The 25,443-nt window shown below is 43.7% G+C and overlaps 1 protein-coding gene across 2 annotated transcripts in view; it reads right to left on the bottom strand.

The window, feature by feature from the left end:
• The window catches only part of VGLL4 (vestigial like family member 4), a 105,260-nt gene that overhangs the window by 48,108 nt on the left and 31,709 nt on the right, over nt 1-25,443 (bottom strand). Inside the window, exon 1 of one of the 2 annotated variants that reach the window (XM_054640188.2) lies at nt 9,794-10,323. The exons of the other annotated variant lie outside the window; for it this stretch is intronic. Coding sequence (XP_054496163.1) covers nt 9,794-9,875 — 82 coding nt within the window. The 5' untranslated portion in view covers nt 9,876-10,323. Of the gene's footprint in view, nt 1-9,793; nt 10,324-25,443 lie in introns of those variants that run through there. 2 annotated transcript variants of the gene reach the window in all.

Genomic DNA, 25,443 nt, shown 5'->3' with positions numbered 1-25,443 from the left:
CTGGACAATTTAATTTTCTTCACAGGGATATTTCATTACAATCAGCAGAGCATCACAGAAAACAACTCCAATATTGTAATCAGGAGCCAAGAAATTATATTTTACTGAAAGGTTCTGCTCTGAAAGTGTCCAAACCTGCTGCTGTCACAAATATCTTAATTTACTCTCAGAAGTAAACATTAGCAATTAAATAACAAAATTTCAAGTCTCAATATCATCTCTAAAGTGCAAGCACAGTGTGTTCATACCATTTGCAAAAGAAATAAATCCCCACTCATTCCCAAAAGAACAACAGCAACTCAAAAAGATCCATTTAGCAGCACTCTTCTCATGCAAAAGATGGCTGGGCTGGACACTTGGTAGGTTGTAACTAATCTCAATCTGCTGATCTGAGATTTTGAGTTACAACAAAACATAATAAATGTTCCAAATTGGTTTATATTCCCATAAAACTGTGTCATTTCTACAGGAAAAAAACTGACTAAATCTCTCTCACATCTAACTACAACCCATATTTAAATGCAAAAAACCCCATATTTCTGCATGCTGAGAAATAAATATTAAACCTCACAAAGCAGGAAAGTGCAGTGCTGAGAGGTTTCCATGCCTGCCCTGTCAAATGGGTTTCCAGGAAAATCTACTGCTTTTTAAACACAACTGGTTCCAAACTTTCCCTGGGAGAGCAAATATATTTCCTGGAAGCTGCTAACAACATTTGGAAGGATAGGAGGAAAGTTACCCACTGCAAAGCCTGGTTCTCACAGCTGACAGGGAACACTCAGAGTGATGAGGAGTGAAAAGGAACACGGCTTGAAATAATCCCAGCTCTTGGAACCAGGGGAATTAGGAGAGGACAGGAGCCATGGGTTCTGTCAGGGAACTGAGCTGACAGAGCCTGCTGAAGGCAACTTCCCTTCCTCCCTGTGTGCCACCAAAGGCTGCAAAATTCCACTTTATCCCAGATATTATCTGCTTCTAGCCATGGACACCGCTGTGCAGGAGCTGGTTCTCCAAACCCAACATGAGGCACAAAGTATCACACAACATTTAGGGGGGAAAAGCTGGATTGCAGCAAGTGCTACTATGTTTAACAAGTTCTTGCTTTTAACACTTGCAACAAGCAAGTTGAAAAGAAAAGGGGAAAAAAAGTGTTACTTAAAAAAATCTGTTACCAAACAGTGCCACAAAATTTAGGCAAGGAAACACTCTAGAAACTCCTGTTTTAAAAAAATCTGATACCAACCAGCTGTGAAACTTAGATAAGGAATGATTCCAACCTCAGTTTCACACTTGTGTCTCCCATATCACCCTGAGATTTAAGCACTGCCATTCCTATTAAAACAGGATCTCTGATGGATGCCATCACCTCACCCAGGTTTTTAGGCGACTTTAAGCACTGCCATTCCTATTAAAACTGGATCTCTGAAGATCTTTGATGCAGTCCCATCACCTCACCCAGGTCTCTGGGTGACTTTAAGCACTGCCATTCCTATCAAAACTGGATCTTTGGTGATCTTTGATGCAGTCCCATCACCTCACCCAGGTTTTTAGGTGACTTTAAGCACTGCCATTCCTATTCAAACAGGATCTCTGAAGATCTTTGATGCAGTCCCATCACCTCCCCCAGGTTTGTGGGTGACTTTAAGCACTGCCATTCCTACTCAAACAGGATCTCTGATGGAGTGCCATCACCTCCCCCAGGTCTCTGGGTGACTTTAAGCACTGCCATTTCTATTAAAACAGGATCTGTGATGCTGTCCCATCACCTCACCCAGGTTTTTGGGTGACTTTAAGGACTGCCATTCCTATCAAAACTGGATCTTTGGAGATCTTTGATGCAGTCCCATCACCTCACCCAGGTTTTTAGGTGACTTTAAGCACTGCCATTCCTATTCAAACAGGATCTCTGATGGAGTGCCATCACTTTACCCAGGTCTCTGGGTGACTTTAAGCACTGCCATTCCTATTAAAACTGGATCTCTGCAGATCTCTGATGGAGTGCCCTCACCTCACCCAGGTTTTTAGGTGACTTTAAGCACTGCCATTCCTATTAAAACAGGATCTCTGATGGATGCCATCACCTCCCCCAGGTCTCTGGGTGACTTTTCCTTTGGCTGGAAGCAATGCTGTGGTGGTGCTGGCTACCTCAGCTTCCCCAAGGTTGCACAAGAAGCTGTACTGAGATATTTCTTAACAAGAATGACCTTTTCCAAGGGAATGGCCTCAAGTTGCATCAGGGGAGGGTTAGGGTGGATCTCAGGGAAAGGTTCTGCCCCAGAGGGTGCTGGGCACTGCTCAGGCTCCCCAGGGAATGGGCACAGCCCCCAGAACTCCAGGAGCTCCCAGGAATGCCCAGGGTGGGATTGCTGAGGTCTGTACAGGGCCAAGAGCTGGACCCATGCTCCCTGTGTGTCCCTTCCAGCTCAGGACATTCTGTGATTCTGTGAACTCCAGTCCCCCAAGCTCACCCTACCCTCCATCAGTGCCAGCTACTCCTGCTTTAAAGAGCAAACATGAGGTTTCCAGGGGGCAGAGATAACCCTAAGTAAGAGCTCAACAGCCTGGAGGATCCATGTGCCCCCATCCTCCCTCCAGGACACACAGCAGCACTCCCTGAGCCCCACTCACCCACTGCAGGGACTGAGAACTGGGGAAGAGCTGGGACATGAAGCACCAGGGCAATATGGAGGGGCAGAGGGAGGCTGCTGGCACTGCTGCTGTCTGTCCTGCCCTCAGCCTCATCAGCTGTCCCCAAGGCAGGGACAAACAATGGCCCTGTGTGTGCAGCTCTCCTGCTGATGTGGAGAGCAATTTGCAGGGGATGATGCAGGCTGCAGGAAAAACTGGGGAAGAGCTGGGACATGAAGCACCAGGAAGTGGTGCTGTGGAAGTGGTGCTGTGGAAGTGGTGCTGTGGCAGTGCAGAGGGAGGCTGCTGGCACTGCTGCTGTCTGTCCTGCCCTCAGCCTCATCAGCTGTCCCCAAAGCAGGGACAAACAATGGCCCTGTGTGTGCAGCTCTCCTGCTGATGTGGAGAGCAATTTGCAGGGGATGATGCAGGCTGCAGGAAAAACCGGCTGCCTGTAAAGAAGGAATTGGAGCCCAAAGGCCTCCAGTTCTCTAAGGCTGAGGAAGTATAAAGGCATTCTTGTAAACACTTCTCCAGGAACTTGTGTTCACCACTACCTCACACCATTATCAGGCAGAAATGATAGGCTCTGTCCTGCTGCATTATTGTTCGTGTAAACAACTTTGTTAAATTGCTTGGCACCGTGTCTGCATGCAGCATGTTCAAGCTCTGCACTCTATTCAGCCAAAATCAAATAGAAAGGCCCATCTGTATGAAAGCTCAAGAAGAAATTAATAGAAGACTATTTTCATGCAAAGCAGATATTTAAAAAAGGCAAAGCCAATACATATGGATGAACTTTTTCATTCATAATTTTAGATGCCACACAATGAAGACTGTTGTTTAAGCTTTATTTTTTCTCTAACAGCTCTCCATACAATGCAGTGCATTGTTCAAACTCTGGAGCAATTTAAGCTTTTTCAATGTCTCCTAAAATCCCTGGATTTATATCCAAAGAGAGCTGGCACTGTAACAAATTTGACTTGTGAGTAACAAGTTACAGCCTTTAAGCAAATTGCTCATTAACACAGACTTCAACTTACTGCTACAAACCTCACTACCTTTTATCTCAGGAAAAAAAAATATGCTGCCTATCTTATCTACAGAAAGCTGTGGGATAACACTCGATTATATTTGGGTTTTTCATTTCCTTGTTTGAGTTCTCAGTACAAGTGCTGAACTAGCATCCAGGATGAGAACAACAGAACTCCAGGGGAAAAAAAAAAAAAAGTTCAAGTATGACCTAAATCTATCCTGCCTTTGATGAAGGAGGAAAATAAACTGAATTTTTATGTCAGTCCTGAAGAGGATATTCCCAACTTCATGGTAGGAGGAAATGAACAAGAAAAGCCCAACTGTGAAGCTGGGGCTCTTTGTTTTTTTTCTGAAGATGAAAGAGATTGAAAATGCAAAACCCACAGAATGTTCTATAAATGGGGAGCCTTCTGTAGGTGCATCTTAATTTACATGGCTTTGAACAGAAATTTTACACTGTGTTACAAATAAGAACACTTAATTTGCCATGAAGGAGATTCTTATCCAATTCTTAGCAGCAGAATAATGCTTAAGTCATTTTACATCTTTAGAAACTAACCCAAACTTTGCAGTTAATAGGAGAAACTGATGGTAGAGAAAGAGAAAAATGCAAGGTCAGCAGAGAGAGCTGATGGAAACTCTTTTTTATAACTTAAAAGAACATGTTGCATTTCATTAAAAAGCAAATGAAGTTAGCAGGATCTGTGCCTCTGACAGCAAACATCTGAAGTGGCCTTTTGGGGAAGACACAGACATTTTCAGGATGCTTTCAGTGCCCTGAGAGGACACCCGGCTCTGCAAGCCAAGGAACTCTCCAGCCTTACAGGAAGTCAGTGAAATAATTATGTAATATGCCACTAACTAATGAAAGCTGTCCTGCAACCAAAAAGGGGTGTTTTGCTAGAAATCTGGATCCAATTTTCTTCATTAAAAAAAAATAATAAAATCCCAGTCTTCTGGACTATCCAGAGAACTCTGCATAACTATTTGGAGTGCTCCAAGTAACATGCCTGGGGGATTTCTTAGCATCTTATTGCATTTCTTTATACCTTTCCCAGCACAGCAGTTCCAGCCCTGAGAATGCAGCAATAACCCAGAGCATCTGAAACGGGGAGAGAGAGAGGAAGGAAGGCAGAAATCTGCCTTCCACCACAGCACCATCTGTGATAAACAACAGAAGGAAAGGGATCTGCCTGGAGACTGCTCCTGCTCATGCATATTCCGTGGGAAAGCAGGAGCCAGAACCGGCTGGAGTCAGAGCAGCATCACCTGAGCTGTGCTTTAACTCGGAGCACTCCATGACCTCAGCGGCGGGCTCTGAAGGAGCATTGAGCTGCAGGTCAGCGAGTTTCCAGCACAAAACGAGATGCAGGTGTTGCAGCCCCGAGTACCTGGCCGGGTGCAGTCACTGGGTAGGGAATGCCAGCCTGCCTCAGAGCCCACCTCAGCCAGGGCTGCCGGCAGCTTCCCCATGGCCCCTTAGGAGCGCAGCAATGATCTGACAGCAGCACTCCTTAACTGCCCATTGCCGATCACCGGCAGCAGTGCTGAGTAGAGCAATATCAGATGTATTCACGCTCAAGATCAGCGTCCAGATGCCAAGCAACAATTCTCTCATTATTTCTTCTTTTCTTTCCTATTGCACTAAAACTATTACAATAAATTGCTTGAAATATAATTGTCTGTAGTAAACCCCATAGATTTAGGAAAAGCACCATGGAGGATATGAACAATAGGAATGCTGAAACAGCAAAAGAAAATTCCTGTTTTTCTGTCCTCCACCCCCTAACCTACCCCTGTAACCCTATAAGGCAATGTCATGTTAACCCCTTACCCATTGGTCAAGCTTGGATCCTTTCCAACCCTATAAAAGAAGCATACTGTACCCCATTAGGGGAGAAAAGAAGAAGAGCAGAGACCCTTCACGGACCTCCCCAAATAAAGCCATCTCCGTGGAACAGCCTGCGCCTTCTCCTTCTCCTCTCTCTCCGTCTGCTGCAGCCTCCAGCCCAGGGCACCACTACCTAGCAAGCAGAGCTGAAATCCTGAGAGCTTGCAATCACTATAGAGCTGATAATCACCATGCTTGCTAGATGGTAGCCCTGAGGCCTTGGCATGAGCGAGTGAGCTTCGGGCACCCGGTCCCTAGCCAGGGACTGAGCTCCTGAGCCCTAGTGCTCTGCTTTATGATAAGGCCAAATAAGAGGCTTTATTAATTGTCCTTTTCCACTAGGGAGGACCAAGCATCCTCATTTGAATGATTTTAAAAAATTTCTTTCAAATGCCTTTTTTATGCAACTTGTTTCAAAAACCTCAACACATTAACATTCAGATTTTCCTCCCAAAGCATCAGTTGGATTTGAGATTACCATGGGGAATCGTGGGGGCTCAAAGGTAGTAATGAGATTAAGAAAACCCTTCAAAGGACACAAATAATCAATGTAAAACAAACAACCTTGAGGAAAGGAAATGGCTTCATCCTGTGCTTCAGAGTTATGGACCCCCTTTCTTAAACTCTTTCCCCTCATTTCTGGTTATAATCCTTTTCCTGGCTGTCTTAATTACATGAGTGTGCAGAAATTTCCAAGAGGCTACAAAGGCACCTTTAGAGGCCATTTAGAAACCTCCTGCTCCAAACCAGCCTCAGGCAGGGTGGGATGCTCAGATGGGATTTGAGTATCTCCAAAGGTGGAGACTCCGCAGCCTCTCTGGAGAACCTGTGCCTGTGGCTCACCCACCTCACAACAAAAACTGAAAGAGATCACCCCATGTCTGAGAAAACAGCCAAGCTCAGGTGAGGTTTCACCTGCAGAGCCAAACCTGCAGCACAGCCTCACTTTTGGACAGCTCATGAGAGAACTCCCAGCTCCCCACTCCCAGCCCAGCCAAAGGACAATTTGCTGCCCACAAGGCAGATCCCATCTCTGTTATCACCAGCTCTTCTCTGCCCCCAGAGAGGAGGCCAAAATCAGTGTGTGTTCAATGAACTGAACAACACCAGTTTCCAAAATCAGAGTGTGTATTGAATGAACCAAACAACACCATTTCCCAAAATCAGTGTGTGTTCAATGAACTGAACAACACCAGTTTCCAAAATCAGAGTGTGTGTTGAATTAACTGAACAACACCGGTTTCCAAAATCAGAGTGTGTATTGAATGAACAACACCAGTTTCCAAAATCAGAGTGTGTTGAATGAACTGAACACCATTTCCCAAAATCAGAGTGTGTTGAATGAACCAAACAACACCATTTCCCAAAATCAGTGTGTTGAATGAATTAAACAACACCAGTTTCCAAAATCAGTGTGTTGAATGAACTGAACACCATTTCCCAAAATCAGAGTGTGTTGAATGAACTAAACAACACCATTTCCCAAAATCAGAGTGTGTTAAACCAAACAACACCATTTCCCAAAATCAGAGTGTGTTGAATGAACTGAACACCATTTCCCAAAATCAGAGTGTGTATTGAATGAACAACACCAGTTTCCAAAATCAGAGTGTGTATTGAATGAACAGAACAACACCAGTTTCCAAAATCAGAGTGTGTTGAATGATCCAAGCAACACCATTTCCCAAAATCAGAGTGTGTTGAATGAACTGAACACCAGTTTCCAAAATCAGAGTGTGTTGCATGAACTGAACACCATTTCCCAAAATCAGAGTGTGTTGCATGAGCTAAGCAGCACAATATTTCCATGCTGGGAACTCCATGGCTGGAGAGTGGCACAATTGAGGGGCAGCCTGAGGTGAAGGCACAGCTGAGGTTCTTGGGAGGTTCCTGCCCCTCTCCAGGGCTGCCATGAACTCAGCAGCCTGCAGCTCCCACATAACAAATTTGCTATCTGGGACTCTTGCTGGGCAAGAAAAAGCAGGACTCCTCTTGGGATGCAAATCACACTCCTGTGCTCCATGTTGAACTGAAGGCTTGCCAGATGCACACATTGCAGCAACTTCTCCTATTTCTTAGGAATCAACACATATCTGATGCACAGGCTGTTGCAAATCCAACAGCTCCAGTGCCAGAGGAGTAAAATCACCAGTAAACTGCATAAAACATGCTGGCATAGCTCACCAGCATAGAAATCAGCTCAAAAACCAAAAGCAAATGTTTCCAGAGAGAATTTAAAGGAACAAGGAACCCATCTATTTCCTGTGGCCTACAGGCCCATCACTCTTTCCTCTGAAATTTCAAACCTATTTTTATCTTATCCTGCATCTTCAGAAGTGCTTTTCAAGAAGGCATCAATTTATAAGCAGCTCGAGTGTGGCCTTCAGTAAATCCTCATTAACTGAGTTTGAGAGGGCGTTTTGTTGTCAATGTCGTTCCTACTGCAACAGTGCCACTGGAAAGACAAGATCCATCACTGCTGACACAACTCACTTCTAAAATAAATACTGTGGCAGAGGCCAGGAAGATCTGTAGGCATCTCTAAAACACCCTTTGCGTTCAGAGCAGATGTTGCCAGTGTTTACACTTTTTAAACCGTTGGGATATAAACACCACTGAAGTTTTGCTTTTCTTCTCTTCGTTTTGTGTGTGTTTATTTTAGTGTTAAAAATGTTAACTTCCAGAATAAGGAAAATAGCAACAGATGTTTAACCTAAACAAAAACTGCTCCAGTGGAGTGTATTCCTCAAGCTGTTCTTTTGAACTATTAAAGCTAAGATCTGGTTAAATAACAATTACCTGGAAAGAATATTCCATAAATATCAGGCATAATTACAATACATTGAACTAATGAGCCAAAACTACAGAGCATCAAAACTTAGTGAACAGAACGCTCAGAAAGATGCATTATGTAAATAAAGCTTCGCATGAAATTTCATGGTCTTCATCAGAAGTTACCAAGGGCTTCCAAAGAAAACACTAATTACTGCAGAGAGCAGTGAAAAAGTTAAGGGAGCCTGAAATGAAAAAGGATCCTGAAAGCTTTTTTTTTTTTTTTAAAGAGTTTTCTTGCTCTAACAAAGAAAGCATGGCATAAGAAAGCAGTTGGGAATTCAACTTCACAGAACTCCAGCTCTGTATTTTTCAGCTCAGTCTTTTGTAAAAGAGCTTAATCTGAATGAATATATACATATTTGTGCAGGAAAGAAAAAGCAGGAAAAGAGGAGAAACAAAGACATTAAAAGTAGAACAGGGAGCCCCTCCACTTCCTGAAGGGAAGAAATGTGGCCATGCTGGTTTAGGGATAGAAGGGACTGTAATTTCCAAAGTGAGATTCAGCTGCCTGCCTTCTGGCCTGGCCTTTTTCTGAGCGGAGATATCTCCTTGGCCTGTGTACGCTCCTCATTGTTTCTTTCCTGACAACTCCAGCAAGTTTATTTTCTGAACGAACATGGAAAGCGTTCCTGCTGAATCAGAAAAAAAAAAAAGCAAAGCAAAGCTTTTCGCGGCGCTGGTGTGTGGCTACAGCAAAACCAGCCCCGCTGCCAAGCCGAATTAGCTCAGTGGTGCCTTTCAGTGCAGGCAAAGCCAAGCCATAACCGCTTCTCGCAGCCGCACGTAGAGAGAACTCGGCGCACACGAACGAGCCGATTCTGCCCTGCCGCCTCAAGCACGGCCCAGCGGGGCTCTGAGGGCCGGCAGGGGAGGGCAGCGAGCCCCGGCCCCGCCGGACACAACGGCCCGGGGCTACGGCCACGGGGGACACTCGGGGACACGCCGGGCAATGGCCACGGCCCCGCGGGACACGCCGGACATTGGGCCCCGGCCGGGCCCACGCGTGTCCGGCCGCGGCCCAGCCCCGCGGCGCCGCGACAGACGGACAAACCCCAGACGGACAAACCTCCGCCTTTAGTGCCAGCAGGGAGAGGGAAGGGAAAGTTGGCGCTGAAAACGCGGATTGTGGAGGGGGAAAAAGAAATAAAATGAAGAAAAGAACAGAAAAAAAAAATCACAAAGAAAGAAAGAAATCTCTGCCTTGTAACAAAGCTCTGACAACAGCCCGCGGGGCGTCCCGCACCGGCGATCTCCAAAAACATCCCCGCCGACAAACAACAGCGAGCCCGGCTCCGAGAAGGATCCATCCCTGGGAGGGATCCATCCCTCCCGTGCGAGGGATCGAGGGATCCGTTCCCCCCCGTGCCAGGGCACCACTGATTTCCCGCGGCCAGGCGCTGTTACCTTCGTAGCACAGGATGCCGATATTGTTGTTCATCTTGTCCAAGTACTGGTAGTTCAACAGGTCCATCCTCATAAACAGCATTTATCGGGCTGGCGGAGACGAGCGGCTCCGGGAGGGGGAGGCAGACGGTGCCGAGGCGCTCCCGGCTTCCAAAGCCCAGCAGAGGCCCAGCCTGGAGCGGGTCGGGAACGGGGAGCGGGCTCCGACAGCCCGGGGAACGCGAGGGGAACGCGCTGCGGGCCGGGGGAAGGGAGCAGCGCGGGGGCTTCTTCCAAGTTTTTAAAAAAAAAATAACAACAATAATAATTAAAAATAAGAGCGTAAAAGCAAAGCGAAGGCGGCGGGGCAGGGCAGGCAGGGAGGAGGGCGCAGCCTGCTGCGAGCGCCGGCGCTGACAGCGGCAGTGGCCGGCACTGCCCGCCGGGCCCCGCTCCGAGCCCGCTGCCCTCAGAGCCCGGCCCGCCCCGCGCAGGCGCTGCCGGCGGCCGCGGGTGCTTTGTGCTCCGCAGGGCCCGGCGGGGAGCGGGGGAAGGAGGGGGGGCACGGCCGCGTCAGAGCCGCTCGCACAGGAAACAGCGGCGGCAGGAGGAGGAGGAGGCGGCGGCGAGGGGAGGAAGCGGCGCTGAGGGGCCTCCTCCGGGCACGGGCGGGTGCTGAGGCTGCTGTTTGAAACTAATTCTGCCTCTGTGCGCTCCCCGGCACGGCCTCAGCGCCTCACAGCGAGGAGTAACGCGGTGCTGCAGCAACAGCAGCCATGGAATCGCGGCCTGGCATGGCAGGAATGAGACATGGAATCACAGGAATGAAAGAGACAAAATAAAAGGCGTGAGGCAATGGCCATTGCGCCGTGTACATAGTTTATATCTAAATAGTTTTAAAAGGTTTCTCTCTCTCTCCATATAAACAGGCATCGCACACATTGCTACAGTTCCATCAGGGCGCAGCCAGATCGGATTTTTTAAGGGCTATTAGTGGTTAAACATTCCGGGCTCTGGCTCTTCAGCAGCTGCCGAAGCTCCGGCTGAGGTGACAGAGGCGGTGGAGGCTGGTGCTGCTGCAGCTCTCCCATCCCGGGATCTGTGCTGCCCCTCTGCAGCTCTCCCACTGCAGGATCTGTGCTGCCCCTCTGCAGCTCTCCCATCCCGGGATCTGTGCTGCCCTTCTGCAGCTCTCCCATCCCAGGATCTGTGCTGCCCCTCTGCAGCTCTTCCCATACTGGGATCTGTGCTGCCCTTCTGCAGCTCTCCCATCCTGGGATCTGTGCTGCCCCTCTGCAGCTCTCCCACCCCAGGATCTGTGCTGCCCCTCTGCAGCTCTCCCATCCCAGGATGTGCTGCCCCTCTGCAGCTCTCCCATCCCGGGATCTGTGCTGCCCTTGTGCAGCTCTCCCATCCCGGGATCTGTGCTGCCCCTCTGCAGCTCTCCCATCCCAGATGTGCTGCCCCTCTGCAGCTCTCCCATCCCAGATGTGCTGCCCTTCTGCAGCTCTCCCATCCCGGGATCTGTGCTGCCCTTCTGCAGCTCTTCCCATACTGGGATCTGTGCTGCCCCTCTGCAGCTCTCCCATCCCAGATGTGCTGCCCTTCTGCAGCTCTCCCATCCCGGGATCTGTGCTGCCCTTGTGCAGCTCTCCCATCCCAGAATGTGCTGCCCTTCTGCAGCTCTCCCATCTCCAGATCTGTGCTGCCCTTCTGCAGCTCTCCCATCCCGGGATCTGTGCTGCCCCTCTGCAGCTCTCCCATCCCAGAATGTGCTGCCCCTCTGCAGCTCTCCCACCCCAGGATCTGTGCTGCCCTTCTGCAGCTCTCCCATCCTGGGATCTGTGCTGCCCCTCTGCAGCTCTCCCACCCCAGGATCTGTGCTGCCCCTCTGCAGCTCTCCCATCCCAGGATCTGTGCTGCCCTTCTGCAGCTCTCCCATCCCAGGATCTGTGCTGCCCCTCTGCAGTTCTCCCATCCTGGGATCTGTGCTGCCCTTCTGCTCTCCCATCCCAGATGTGCTGCCCTTCTGAGCTCTCCCATCTCAGGATCTGTGCTGCCCCTCTGCAGCCCAGAGCTCTCAGACAGATGTGTGCCACTCATCCTGACACAGCACAACAAACATCTGGGCGGGTGGCAACGTGTGCCAACCCAATGGGCATCAGCTCACGTTCCCTGTGGCTCATCAGCACCTGACTGATATGAAAAGAGAAATTTAAAAAGCTAATAGAATCCTAATTTTCCCTCTGCCCTCTTCAGCTTGGAGCACAGCTCATCCCTGCCCATCTGGGATGGGAAATCTTCATGGTGTAGTAAAAAACTTCCATTTCCACCCTGAGAACTTCTTCCCTCAGGAAGGGGAAGGGATGACAAGACAGAAGCAACTCACAGAGTGACCCTTTGTGATGGCATTTTGAGAATCACTGCTTGAAAATGCTCTGGGTATTTCAGTAAGAACAGGTAGCTTTAATTTACTGCTGGTGTCTACTGAATATTGTAAGGAAGATTGCCTAGAACATAAAAAAGGTTTCTCCCCACTTCAGATACACAACGCTGAGGTAACAGTACATTTCTTGAATAAAAAGTTGCAGTTGTTTTGCAATAGTTGCAACTACACAGACCAAAGCAGCCCTTGCTGTTTTCTAGAAAGAGAAAAATTTTTAATAAAGAGTAGTGTGTGGTGATTTTTAAGCGGGGCATGAGGAGTTTTGCATACTGTGCATACTCAGATATTCTACACCAATCCATCAAATTAAAACAGCCATCTAATAAAGACATCAAGGGGAATCTGAGCCCTCTAAGATATAAACAACAACAAAACCCCACACCTACAACATTAAAAAAAAGAGAGGCACGTTTCTTCAGCATGAAATGCAAGTTCCTCACCAATTTTGGGGACAATATTTTGATATGTACAGTTTATATCATAGAGAGCATCCCCGAATTCACAGGAATGCAACACATGTATTGGGTGCTTGGGAAGGACAAGAAGAGAAGTATTTGATTTTTTCACTTTAAAATACTTTGATTTTTGTGGGAGGTGCAGGTGATGAGGAAGAAAACACCATTTAAACTCCTTTAGAGCAGTGTTCTATGAGACAGGGGTGCACACGGGCATTACAATTCCCAGTCCAATCTGAATTCTCTATATTCAAAGTTATAGATTTCTTCAAGCTGTTTGGAAAAGCGTGGTTGGGTGCTGTCCAGAAACCACTGACTACTCAGGAGTGCTGTCCAGACACTAATAAAGGAGTTAATTCTTCTTTATTAGACCAGCAGTCACTGGTGTGCAGGTTTTTAGGCATTGTTAGGTGAATGGCTTTCAGCATTTCAGTACAAAACTCTGATTGGACTTGTCAAATGTTGCATAATAAGCATGCTTCACAATAAATAATAATAAAGTCTACCAAACACCGAGAGCTTTTTGAACTTCTAAATTAAAATATCTTCTAAATTAAAATATCTATGTTGCAAGCAAGGCAATGCCTAGTGGAAGAGTGAGGGGGAATTATCAGTGTAAACATTGCATTTTAAACCCAAAATCCATTCTTAGGAAAACTTTCTTTGACAGAAAATTTTATCAGCTCAACAAACCCCAGTCCAGCAGACATTAACCTCAAATGCTGACAGGGTCACTGTAAAGTACTTGGTTCCTGTCAGCAAATTCTCAATTCACATTGCTGCTCATCACTCTGAGAGACCTCGCACTGAACTGAAACCAATAATCAGCAGTGGCTGGCAAAAAAAGGCTTTTTGTCATCAGTTCCTGCTACATCCCGATGGCTGCAAGCACAGAGCTGAGCTGAGGCATCTCTGCCTCTCCCTGCCTGCAGAATTTCCTCTAGGATCGCACCCTCCCTGCTCCTGGAGTGAATCCCAGCCCTGGGATCTGCTGGGCACGCACTGCACTTGAATTTAACACAACAGCAGCCTCTAGAGGTAACGGGAAAGGCACGGCTCGGGTGGGATTGACATGGGATTTATTCTGATTATCCCGCAGGGCAGGGCAGAGCCTTCAGCCCCTCGGGGATCTGCCTCACTTCAGCTCAGAAAGCAAATCCAGTCTGCACACAACAACCTCAGAACACACAAAAAGCAAAGCAAGGAAAGCAAAGAGAGCAGGTGAATCACCACTGTAAATCACCACTTAATATAAAAGTAAACCCTTACAACTCTGTATTATTCACCTGGATTTTTGTAGGGAAAACTCTTAATATATCGAGTCTGGGATACCAGATTCGACAGTGAGTTTCTATGGGTTTGAGAGCATTTGAACAAGCACTGAGCTGCTGTAGAGCATTACAAACATACAGGGAGCTGCTTTTTTCTGTGCCTTTTCTCTGCCCTCTCCTCTCTCACATGTGCTGCTGCCTCAGGCAGTGCTGAAGAGCCTGAGAAAATCAAATTCCTTTGGTGCCTGCACTCCACAACATCTTCCAGGGGGCAAATGGGCAACACTGGCTGAGAATCCACCCCACGGATGGGAGACAACTGAAATTGCACCCATGGAGATCATCAGCAGAGAGCAACTATGGAAACAGTGACCAGTTCTGCACCTGAGAGAAAAAACAGTCTTTGTAGAGGTGGGACACACTCTGCTGTGTCTGTGTGGCCCCACAGTGCTGCTCAGCATAATCCCAGTTCTGAATGGAATCTCTATTATTATTTTTGAGTCAATAATTATCAGCTGCAGCTCCTCAGGTCAGGCAGGCACCTACTGGAACCTCAATGCACACTGAGGAGGAGGTGGAGGAATAAAGCAAGAACAGTTAAAAACAGGTTTTACCCTTTTCCTTGCCCTAGGAAAAGAGCAAATTGGAGTTGAGGGTTGCTAGGTGGCGATGAAGGAAAAGGCTTTTCTTTTTCCACGCACTTCATGGCAGTGGGTGGGAAAAGCTGCTCTCAAAACCCCTGTTCTTCTATTTGTCAGAGTGCACTGCACAGGAAAAAGGCAAACCAAAAATTCCCCTTGAAGCAGGATGGGGTGTTTGCTTTGAAATCCATTCATGTGTGATGGGAAATTCATGAGGAAATACAGTTAGAATGGACTGAACGCACAGCAAGGCCAGAAATGGATGACAAGAAAAATGACATTTCAGGTTCCTTACAAGCAGCAATCTCCCAGCTGTGCCTCTGAGATCCACAAACACAGCTCTGCCCTCAGTGAGTCACATACCACAAAAATAACTTTACACACTCCTTACAAAGCATTAAGCACTCAATGAACAGACAATATCAAAACACACATTATTCCCATGTGCATTCTTCCACTTCTTTTCCCTAATCATAGTTGCATTGCAAATGGATTTTAATCACACCCAACTACCCGTTCCCTTAAAATAAATCAATAATTAAAGAAAGCCCCATCAGGTAGGGCATCTCTGAGGCCAAGCTGGTGCCTTCCTGTTTCACCTGTCCCCTGGTTAAAGGTTTCAACCAAATGTGCCAGACATTAGAGAACACAAAAAATACACTTTCAATTATCCCTGGAGCTTCTCAAGCCTGAAATAGGAAACTTACACCCAATATTGTAACAAAAGAATTTGTGTATCCTATCCTTCTTGTCATAACCTAAACTTAGGGAATGCTGCTTAAAAACCCCAAACACTGCATTATCTAGTGAGGAAACCTGTTAGTGAGTGTGTGAGTGCCACAAAGTGCTGGGTAACTCCCACTGGCACCCCCAGAGAACAAAATGCCAGGAAAACCCAAAATACAGAGATGCCTCAGAGTGCCTGGAGCTGAGGCACTTGTAGGGCCCAGGAAGAGCTGGGAATGGCTTGTCTGGACTGGCAGATTCTTTATTTAAAATTTCTTTTTAAATTTCTTTTTAATTTTTTCTTTGAAATGCCTTCTGTACTGCAATTCTTATTCTGTACTGCAGTTTTTATTGTATACTTCAGTTCTTACTCTGCCCTACTCACCTCTTTAAAGACACACGGATTTCAAACAGCATCTCACCGTGGTGGTAAATAAAACCTTCAGATCGCTTGTTGGTAAATATTGAGTGATTTAGGACCAGCTATTTCATACCAGATCAGAAAATCCCAAGGTGTTTATCAACTCAGAAAGGTTTTGGTTCATGAAAACCTGCCCTCAGCAGCAGGGATCATTTGCCTCCCACCCCAAACTAAACACACCTGTTGTCCTTCCACAGCCTTTTCCAGGGGGGAATTTGGGCCAGGAAAGGCAGAATCCAGGGCAGGGCACACACAGAGCTTCCCTTGTAGTTTTTTCTTTTTGGCAAAAAACCCACATTTAGTTCTGTGTGAATATATAAAATAGCACAGAGGTGCTGGGTGAGGGGTCTGGTTTATCAAGAATATTTTCCATTTCTCACTGGTATCTTGCAGCTCTCAATTTGCTGCTGTTTGTCTCTTTTTGTTTTCTTAGGCTGGGCTGAGAACACTTCAAAAATACAGCTAAAGCACACAACAGATAAATCTAGTTTATCTGGGTGGGAAAATTGTTATGTGCTAATTAAAAACTTGATAATCTTTTTCTGTTATTTGCATACTAATGTAAATTTTTGAAGGGTTGATGATAATCACAAACATAATTCAACTTGAACTACAAAGAGTCTCAAACACCACCAGAGCCTCCAGATGCAAACAGTGAAGAAAACCTTGCCATGCCCTGACATTGTGTTAGCAGGGCAAAAAAATCCTTTATATTCTTCAATTAGGAGAAATGAGATCATTAAAAAAAAAAAAAAAAAAAAGAAAATTAAAAAAAAGAGAGAGATTACTAAAGAAAAAAAGCCAATTTTAAGTCAGCTTGATGCTCAGGCATCTAAACCACTTTTAACTTAGGAAAATGAGGAGCCAGACTGTGTTTAGAGGTTAGATTTCAAAATTACCAAGTGTATCCCTGAGCTTTGGGAAGAAGCAAATCCTGTTTCCAGAAGCCACTAATTGCAGGGTTTAGAAATAAAGCACAGAGCTCTAAGATTGCTCAAGTCTTTGAAAACATTTCCCCTTATAGCTCACTTGGCAAGACATGAAATACACTTTTTTATAGAAATACATAAATATATATATATATAAATGTGTATGGCCTAATTGAGCTTAGGCATTAACATATGTAAATCTGTGGAGCTGACCTTGCTTGCACACAGACTGAACATTCCAATAATTATCATCACCTTAAAAATGAGATAAAACCAGGATTCCCAATGCTGTCCCATGCACTAAAATCAATCACAACTTTTCTTAAAGAATGAAATCGTTCTGGCTTCTACACATCACAGCAATTACTCATCCTAAATTTTAAGGTTAAAATATTAAGAAGTAGCTATTGCAAAACCCAATTATGTAACTTGCAACTTATTCCATTAAATTAAAGTGAAATTTCATTCAAGCTCTAAGGCTATTCTTTTCCAATTGAGGGTCTTGTTCTCTATTATTTCAAAAATATTTGACCTTGATAATATTTTTTTTACCACACCTAAAAAAAGAAAAAAACAACCAAACAAAAAACCCTACAAACAAACAAACAAACAAACAGAAACCCCCAAAACAAAACCAAACCCAACCTTAAACATATTCTCACTTATCCCAAATTTTAGTGCTCACAAAAACCCCAACCCTTTGCTCAGGATGCTGAGGAGTGTCCACTGGATAATTGGAAGAAAAAAGAACAAAGAAAACAAGAAAAAGAGCAGTGCCCTTGCATTATTTAAGTATTAGTAGACAAAGAGCTTGTTTTAGTATATAAATATATAATATTATCCATTATTTGTTCACACACATGGATGTGTGTAGGGTTCTGTAGGACACAAGTGGAATGTTATAAATGGTCCTAATCCCATAAATCCTGCAGAGGATGCCTTTGCTGGCCAAAGTACAAATTCAGGGCTCAGAAACAGAGAATTAATAGGGAAAACCTCAGAAAAGCAGTGACAAAAGCCCTCCCTGTTCCAAAGCACAACCTTCCAACATTGCTGCTCCCCAGGCAGGGCCAGGCCTGGCACTGAATGGAACTGAAACCCTTTTTCCAAAGGATCAAAGTTACCATTTCTAATTCTACAGGTACATTTTCCTTCCAAAAATGAAACCCAGAGAAGGCTGAAAATTCCTCACCAAAACTATTTTTCAGTGGAATCAACACTAGCTTTTTTTATTGTGCTTTTGCTGTTTGCACTCCAAAAAGAAATGGAAAAAAGAAGGGGATTTTTCATGTTTTGGTTTAAAAAAGACATTTATTTGTTATTAACTTCCAGCTTTCTGACAAACCAATAAAATCTATATTTACATTTCCCATCACTTCCCCTCTGCCAGCTCTGCCCTGGTTTTTTAGGGATCACACAACCACCTTTAAAAGCACAGAACGTTCTTTAAACCAAATTTTTGGCTTTTAATGTACCAAAAGTCAAGAATCTCTTTAATTTACAAAAAAAACTCCCTTACTTTACCAAAAATCTCCCTTAATTTACCAAAAAATCATCAAAACCTCCCTCTGGTGAGCACTGCCCATGCCCCAGCTGGTCCCCAAGGCCACGAGGAATCCCAGGTGCTGCAGTGACCACAAGCTGAGCTTTGTCATGTTCTAGCACTTCTTGTTTTTACCCAGAGGCACAGAGGAAAGGATCACAGCTACCAAATTTTAACCACAAAAAATAAAAAAAAAGCCTTGGCTGGGCAGATTTTATATCAGTTTTTTTATATCAGGTTTTTTATATCAGGTTTTTTATATCGGGTTTTTTTTCCCCCCAATGCTCACATCCACCACCCCTTCACTTCCTGAAATTCAGCATTTCCCCAAAAGTGACAAATATTCCACAAGATGCCCAAAATTTCCTCAGCCATTTAAAATATTTTCCATCCTAACATCCCTTTTCACTCATTTTAAGCTACTTTCTCTCTCCTTCCAGCAATCCCAAGCACCCTAAAGCCATTCCTCTCTTGCTGAGCCCATCCATCCCACCTCACCCAGAGCCCCCATCCCGTCTCACCACAATTTCCCAATCAAAAATGAATTATTTGTGACCCAGGGTAGGAGTGTGCTCTTTGTTGATGGAGTGACAAAACTATTTTTTTGTCTTTTCTAAAAAGAAAAAGCTTAGAAGTTGGGGTTTTTTTGATCAGGTGAAAAAGGTATTTTATAAGCTTAAGGGACTTTACCTCAAACTTAAAGATAGCTAATTGGATAGAAGCTAAAAAGTCTTGTTTAAACAATTTACTAGAAAAAGAAGTGAACAAAAAAATTAATTGCTTTTGTGAGGTGTTTTACTAAGAGCAAAGACTTCTTGCACTTAGCTTGGGGTGGTTTTTTTGTTTGTTATTTTGCTTTTTATTAAACATTTTTGTTTGAAACACTACAACAAAAGCTATATTACTGATTTTTATGCTTCTAAGGATAGCTGAGCTATCTTGAATGTGTTATAGACTCTAAAAGCTTATGAGACTTGGTTTAAAGAAGATACTGTAACACGTTGTCCCCTCAAAAAAGAAAGAAGCCCAGGAGTTCCTCTCCTCAATAAAGTGAAAAGCCACCTCAAAAGACCTAGAGGACTTCACCTCAAACTTAAAGATAGTTAATTGGACAGGAACCAAAATGTCCCACCTGAACAATTTACTAGAAAAAGAAGAGAAGAAAGAAACCAATGGCTTTTGTGAGGTGTTTTACTGAGAGCAAAGACTTCTTCCACTTAGCTTGGGGTGTTTTTTTTGTTTATTTTGCTTTTTATTAAACATTTTTGTTTGCAACACTACAACAAAAGCTATCTTACTGATTTTTATGCTTCTAAGGGTAGTTGAGCTATCTTGAATGTGTTATAGACTCTAAAAGCTTATGAGACTTGGTTTAAAGATACAATAACACGTTGTCCCCTCATAAAAGAAAGAAGCCCAGGAGTTTCTCTCCTCAATTAGGTGAAAAGCCACCTCATAGGACCTGGGGGACTTCACCTCAAACTTAAAGATAGTTAATTGGACAGGAGCCAAAAAGTCCCACCTGAACAATTTACTAGAAGAAGAAGAGAACAAAGAAACTAAAAGAAGGGAACAAAAGAACCAATGGCTTTTGTGAGGTGTTTTACCAAGAGCAAAGACTTGCACTTAGCTTGGGGTTTTTTGTTTATTTTGCTTTTTATTAAACGTTTTTGTTTGCAACACTACAACAAAAGCTATATTACTGATTTTTATGCTTCTAAGGGTAGTTGAGCTATCTTGAATGTGCTATAGACTCTAAAAGTTCATGAGACTTGGTTTAAAGATACAATAACACGTTGTCCCCTCAAAAAAGAAAGAAGCCCAGGAGTTTCTCTCCTCAATAAAGTGAAAAGCCACCTCATAGGACCTGGGGGACTTCACCTCAAACTTAAGGATGGTCAATTGAACAGGAGCCAAAATGCCCCACCTGAACAATTTACTATGAAAAAGAAAACAAAGAAACCAATGGCTCTTGTGAGGTGTTTTACTAAGAGCAAAGACTTCTTGCACTTAGCTTGGGGTTTTTTTATTTATTTTGCTTTTTATTAAACATTTTTGTTTGAAACACTACAACAAAAGCTATCTTACCGATTTTTATGCTTCTAAGGGTAGCTGAGCTATCTTGAATGTGCTATAGACTCTAAAAGCTTATGAGACTTGGTTTAAAGAAGATACTGTAACACATTCTCCCCTCATAAAAGAATGAAGCCCAGGAGTTTCTCTCCTCAATAAGGTGAAAAGCCACCTCATAGGACCTGGGGGACTTCACCTCAAAATTAGGATAGTTAATTAGACAGAAGCCAAAATGTCCCACCTGAACAATTTACTATGAAAAAGAAGAGAACAAAAGAACCAATGGCTTTTGTGAGGTGTTTTACCAAGAGCAAAGACTTCTTCCACTTAGCTTGGGGTGGTTTTTTTGTTTGTTATTTTGCTTTTTATTAAACTTTTTTGTTTGCAACACTACAACAAAAGCTATCTTACTGATTTTTATGCTTCTAAGGGTGGTTGAGCTATCTTGAATGTGTTATAGACTTCTAAAAGCTTATGAGACTTGGTTTAAAGAAGATACTGTAACACGTTGTCCCCTCAAAAAAGCAAGAAGCCCAGGAGTTTCTCTCCTCAATAAAGTGAAAAGCCACCTCAAAAGACCTAGAGGACTTCACCTCAAACTTAAAGATAGTTAATTGGACAGAAGCCAAAATGTCCCACCTGAACAATTTACTATGAAAAAGAAGAGAAGAAAGAAACCAATGGCTTTTGTGAGGTGTTTTACCAAGAGCAAAGACTTCTTCCACTTAGATTGGGGTGGTTTTTTTGGTTTATTTTGCTTTTTATTAAACTTTTTTGTTTGCAACACTACAACAAAAGCTATCTTACTGATTTTTATGCTTCTAAGGATAGCTGAGCTATCTTGAATGTGTTATAGACTTCTAAAAGCTTATGAGACTTGGTTTCATAAAAGCAAGAAGCCCAGGAGTTTCTCTCCTCAATTAGGTGAAAAGCCACCTCATAAGACCTAGAGGACTTCACCTCAAAATTAGGATAGTTAATTAGACAGAAGACAAAATGTCCCACCTGAACAATTTACTAGAAAAAGAAGAGAAGAAAGAAACTAAAAGAAGAGAACAAAAGAACTTATGGCTTTTGTGAGGTGCTTTAACAAGAGCAAAGACCTCCTGCACCTAACTGGGTTTTTCTGTTTGTTATTTTGCTTTTTATTAAACATTTTTGTTTCCAACACTACAACAAAAGCTATCTTACTGATTTTTATGCCTCCAAGGGTAGCTGAGCTATCTCAAATGTGTTATAGACCTCCAGACCTGGCTTAAAGAAGATATTATAACAACCCAGGCTTTAAAATTCCCTGTTTCCCTCCAGACCAGCCCCAGGACAGGCCAAGGCACACACAGCACCCAAAGATACTCAGTCATGGAATGCTGAAATCCCAAAAATGAAATGCCAGATCACAGTCTCAGGGTAGCCCCTTAACTCTCCCTGTCCTGGTTCTTTTCCTATTGACTTTTTACTTCCTTTCTCTCGAGCTACAGGTGGTCTCAGATCCATGAACTCAGTTTTTGCCTCTCTAATTCAGTGATATTCCACCTTCTTCCCATAAAGGTGGAAAAACAGATGTCCTGGCTGTACTGCAGTTCACATCCGCCTCCTTCCAGAGCAAAGGGGAAAAAAGGCATTATTTTGGGGCAGGACTGGTGGCAAAAGAGGAGGAAGTCCTAATGGTCCCAGCAGCTCTCCACTGAGATTAAATTCCCCTATAAACAAATCCCAACTCCCAAGCAAGAAAAAGAAAAAAAAAAAAAAATCAGCTGTAGGTGGTGAGCTGGGCTAATTACGTAAATCAGATTATTGCCAAAAATTCTGGGCTTGTTGCTTGCAGAAGTTGGAGGAATTGAAGTGTCATGACAATGATTGCTGGGGCTGGGCCAGCACAGTGAGAGGAGGAGTCACATCCCTGGTGGGAGGCACTGATTCGCTGCAAGGTGACAAACAGAGGCACAGCATGCACCAACAGGCACCAAGGCAGCCCCAGAGCAGGGCACTGAGCCTCACAGCAACAGCTCCCAGGTCATAACCTGAATATTGAGAGTGTGGCAGCCTGGAAACGGGGCTGGGACCACCTGAATACTGAGTTTGTGTCAGCTCTGGAAATGGGACTGTGCCACCTAAACACTGAATTTGTGTCAGCCTTGGTAGTGGGGCTGTGACCACCTTAATGCTGAGTTTGTGTCAGCCTGGAAACGGGGCTGTGACCACCTAAACACTGAATTTGTGTCAGCTCTGGTAGTGGGGCTGTGACCACCTAAACACTGAGTTTGTGTCAGCCTGGGCCATGGGGCTGTGACCACCTAAACACTGAATTTGTGTCAGCTCTGGAAATGGGGCTGTGCCCACCTAAACACTGAATTTGTGTCAGCCCTGGAAACAGGGCTGTGACCACCTAAACACTGAATTTGTGTCAGCCCTGGTAGTGGGGCTGTGACCACCTTAATGCTGAGTTTGTGTCAGCTCTGGAAATGGGACTGTGACCACCTGAATACTGAATTTGTGTCAGCCTGGAAACGGGGCTGTGACCACCTAAACACTGAATTTGTGTCAGCCTTGGTGGTGGGGCTGTGACCACCTAAACACTGAGTTTGTGTCAGCCTGGAAACGGGGCTGTGACCACCTAAACACTGAATTTGTGTCAGCCTGGAAATGGGGCTGTGCCCACCTTAATGCTGAATTTGTGTCAGCCTTGGTAGTGGGGCTGTGACCACCTAAACACTGAATTTGTGTCAGCCTGGAAATGGGACTGTGACCACCTAAACACTGAATTTGTGTCAGCCTTGGTGGTGGGGCTGTGACCACCTAAATACTGAATTTGTGTCAGCTCTGGAAACGGGGCTGGGACCACCTAAACACTGAATTTGTGTCAGCCTGGAAATGGGACTGTGCCACCTAAATACTGAATTTGTGTCAGCCCTGGAAATGGGGCTGTGACCACCTAAACACTGAATTTGTGTCAGCTCTGGAAACAGGGCTGTGACCACCTAAACACTGAATTTGTGTCAGCCTGGAAATGGGGCTGTGCCCACCTTAATGCTGAATTTGTGTCAGCCTTGGTAGTGGGGCTGTGACCACCTAAACACTGAATTTGTGTCAGCTTTAGAAATATATAATATATATTATTATATATATATATAAAAATGTTTGTTTATATGTTTATTTATATATAATATATATAAATAAAATACATAAAAATAATTTATAAATATAATAAACATATAAAGATATATTAAATAATATAAAAGTATTTATAGATGAAAAATATAAATTCTATATTTATATAGAAATATATAAATAAATAATATAAATTCTATATTTGTATATAAAATATATAAGTATATAAAAAGTATAAAATATATATTCAATATAGAAATATATAAAATATATAAAATTATAACTAACTATATAAATATATAAAATATATATCTACAATATAAAATATAAATACAATATCATTATAAATTATAAATTAATAATATATAAATATATAATATCAAGAATATATATAAATATAAGCTATAAAAATAACTTTTACAAAACTATAGAAATAATTTAATAAATTAAAATTCATTAGATAAAATTTTATACATTATATATAATGGTTTTTAATTTATTAATAAACTAAATTTAACAAAGAACCCAAAATCCTGAGCTGGAGACACTCTACTCTTTACCATTACCTGTCTTGGGAATCAGTTTTCAGGATAAATATTGTAATATATGACTTTTAAAATACAGAAATGTTTAAAGAGTATTTCTCCTTTTTTCCTCCAGGTTCTTTATGTTGCAACTCCATAATATTGCCAAGTTTTGCAATGCTAATGCTTTTCTTAAAGGCCCATTTCTCCCATAGGCACCTGAAGATATTGCACACAATTTCTGTTTTTCAGCTTTTGAATCTAACAGATTTTGTTTTTAAAAATGCAAATGAGGCCTCAAAGTGAATCCACAAGCTCAGAACTGGAAATGAGAGATGACTTTTGAACTGAACATTTTTGAAGGCCGATCATGAAGTGCCAAAATGTTTGGGTTGGGCAGAGCACAACAACTTTTTAGAAGTGTAGATGGATAAAGGCTGTCAAAAAACATTTTCTCCTTTGGTGTCCCATCCATCAAATGCACTCAGCCATGTAGAGATCCTCTGTCTCAGAACAAATTCAGTGTCCTGAGCTTTCCCTGAAGTCACTTACTTGGACATCCATAACACAATGGAACAAATTATTATATTTTTAATTCTATATACAGACAAGAATGCGCCTAAACTGAAGCCTCGTGATCAGCATTTTGACTTCTAAAAGGTGAATTTTCTAACATCTCATCCAGGTGATAGATTAGGAATGTTGTGCATGCAGAATTTCTATCTGCAAGGAGCCTTGCACACAGGAATCCATCCAGTTTTCACCTGGGGCAAGGATCCAGCTCTGTGGCAGCTGCAGAAATCAGGCAGGAAGATGAGATTTCCCTGCAGGCACAGAAGCCAGTCAGGTCCTGACTCCCCAAGGACCACACCTTGCTTTCATCCACGCTCAAAATTACAAAGAAAAGAACTTCTGCTCTGGATACTCCTTTCAGGCAGAACCTGTCTGACCTGTTAATGCACTGACAATGGATTTTAAACAGCAGCAGCCTTTATTAAAGAGTTATTAAAGGAACCCTGGTGGAACACCCACCTCCTTCTCCAGACTCTGCTCAGGCTGCAGACTGGTTGGAACCCTGGATGCTGAGAATTTCAGCCTTTCTGTGCTGCCACTGACCCCCAGGAGAACACTGCACTGACCTGGGGCTGTGGAGCAGCTTCCAGAATGGAATGACAGAGCTGGGATTGTGGGTGTGGAGTTTGATCAGCAGTGTGTGATATCACAGGGGGGAAACTCAGAGTTTAAGGTTTGGAATACAGGAATATAAATAAAGCAAGATGGAGGTTTTGGGGCAGTGGCTGGTCCTTCTTCTTCACCTCCTTCTCCATGGCTTTGGGTGGCTTTGTGTAATTGGATAAAAAAGTCCAGGTGGTTGGTTATTGGGTTAAAAGTAAAAATAATTGAGGTGTCATTTCTTAATTGGACAGTTTATCCTTAAAAGGCCTTGTAGAGAGAGAGACATGGCTCCATTTTTAGTTTGTTAAAGTGCTGCAGCACTCAGGGTTTGTGAGACTGTGACATTGATAAGAACTAA

The sequence above is a fragment of the Agelaius phoeniceus genome, chromosome 11 (assembly GCF_051311805.1).
Source record: "Agelaius phoeniceus isolate bAgePho1 chromosome 11, bAgePho1.hap1, whole genome shotgun sequence".
NCBI lineage: Eukaryota > Metazoa > Chordata > Aves > Passeriformes > Icteridae > Agelaius > Agelaius phoeniceus.
This window is presented reverse-complemented; position numbering and strand designations above follow the sequence as displayed.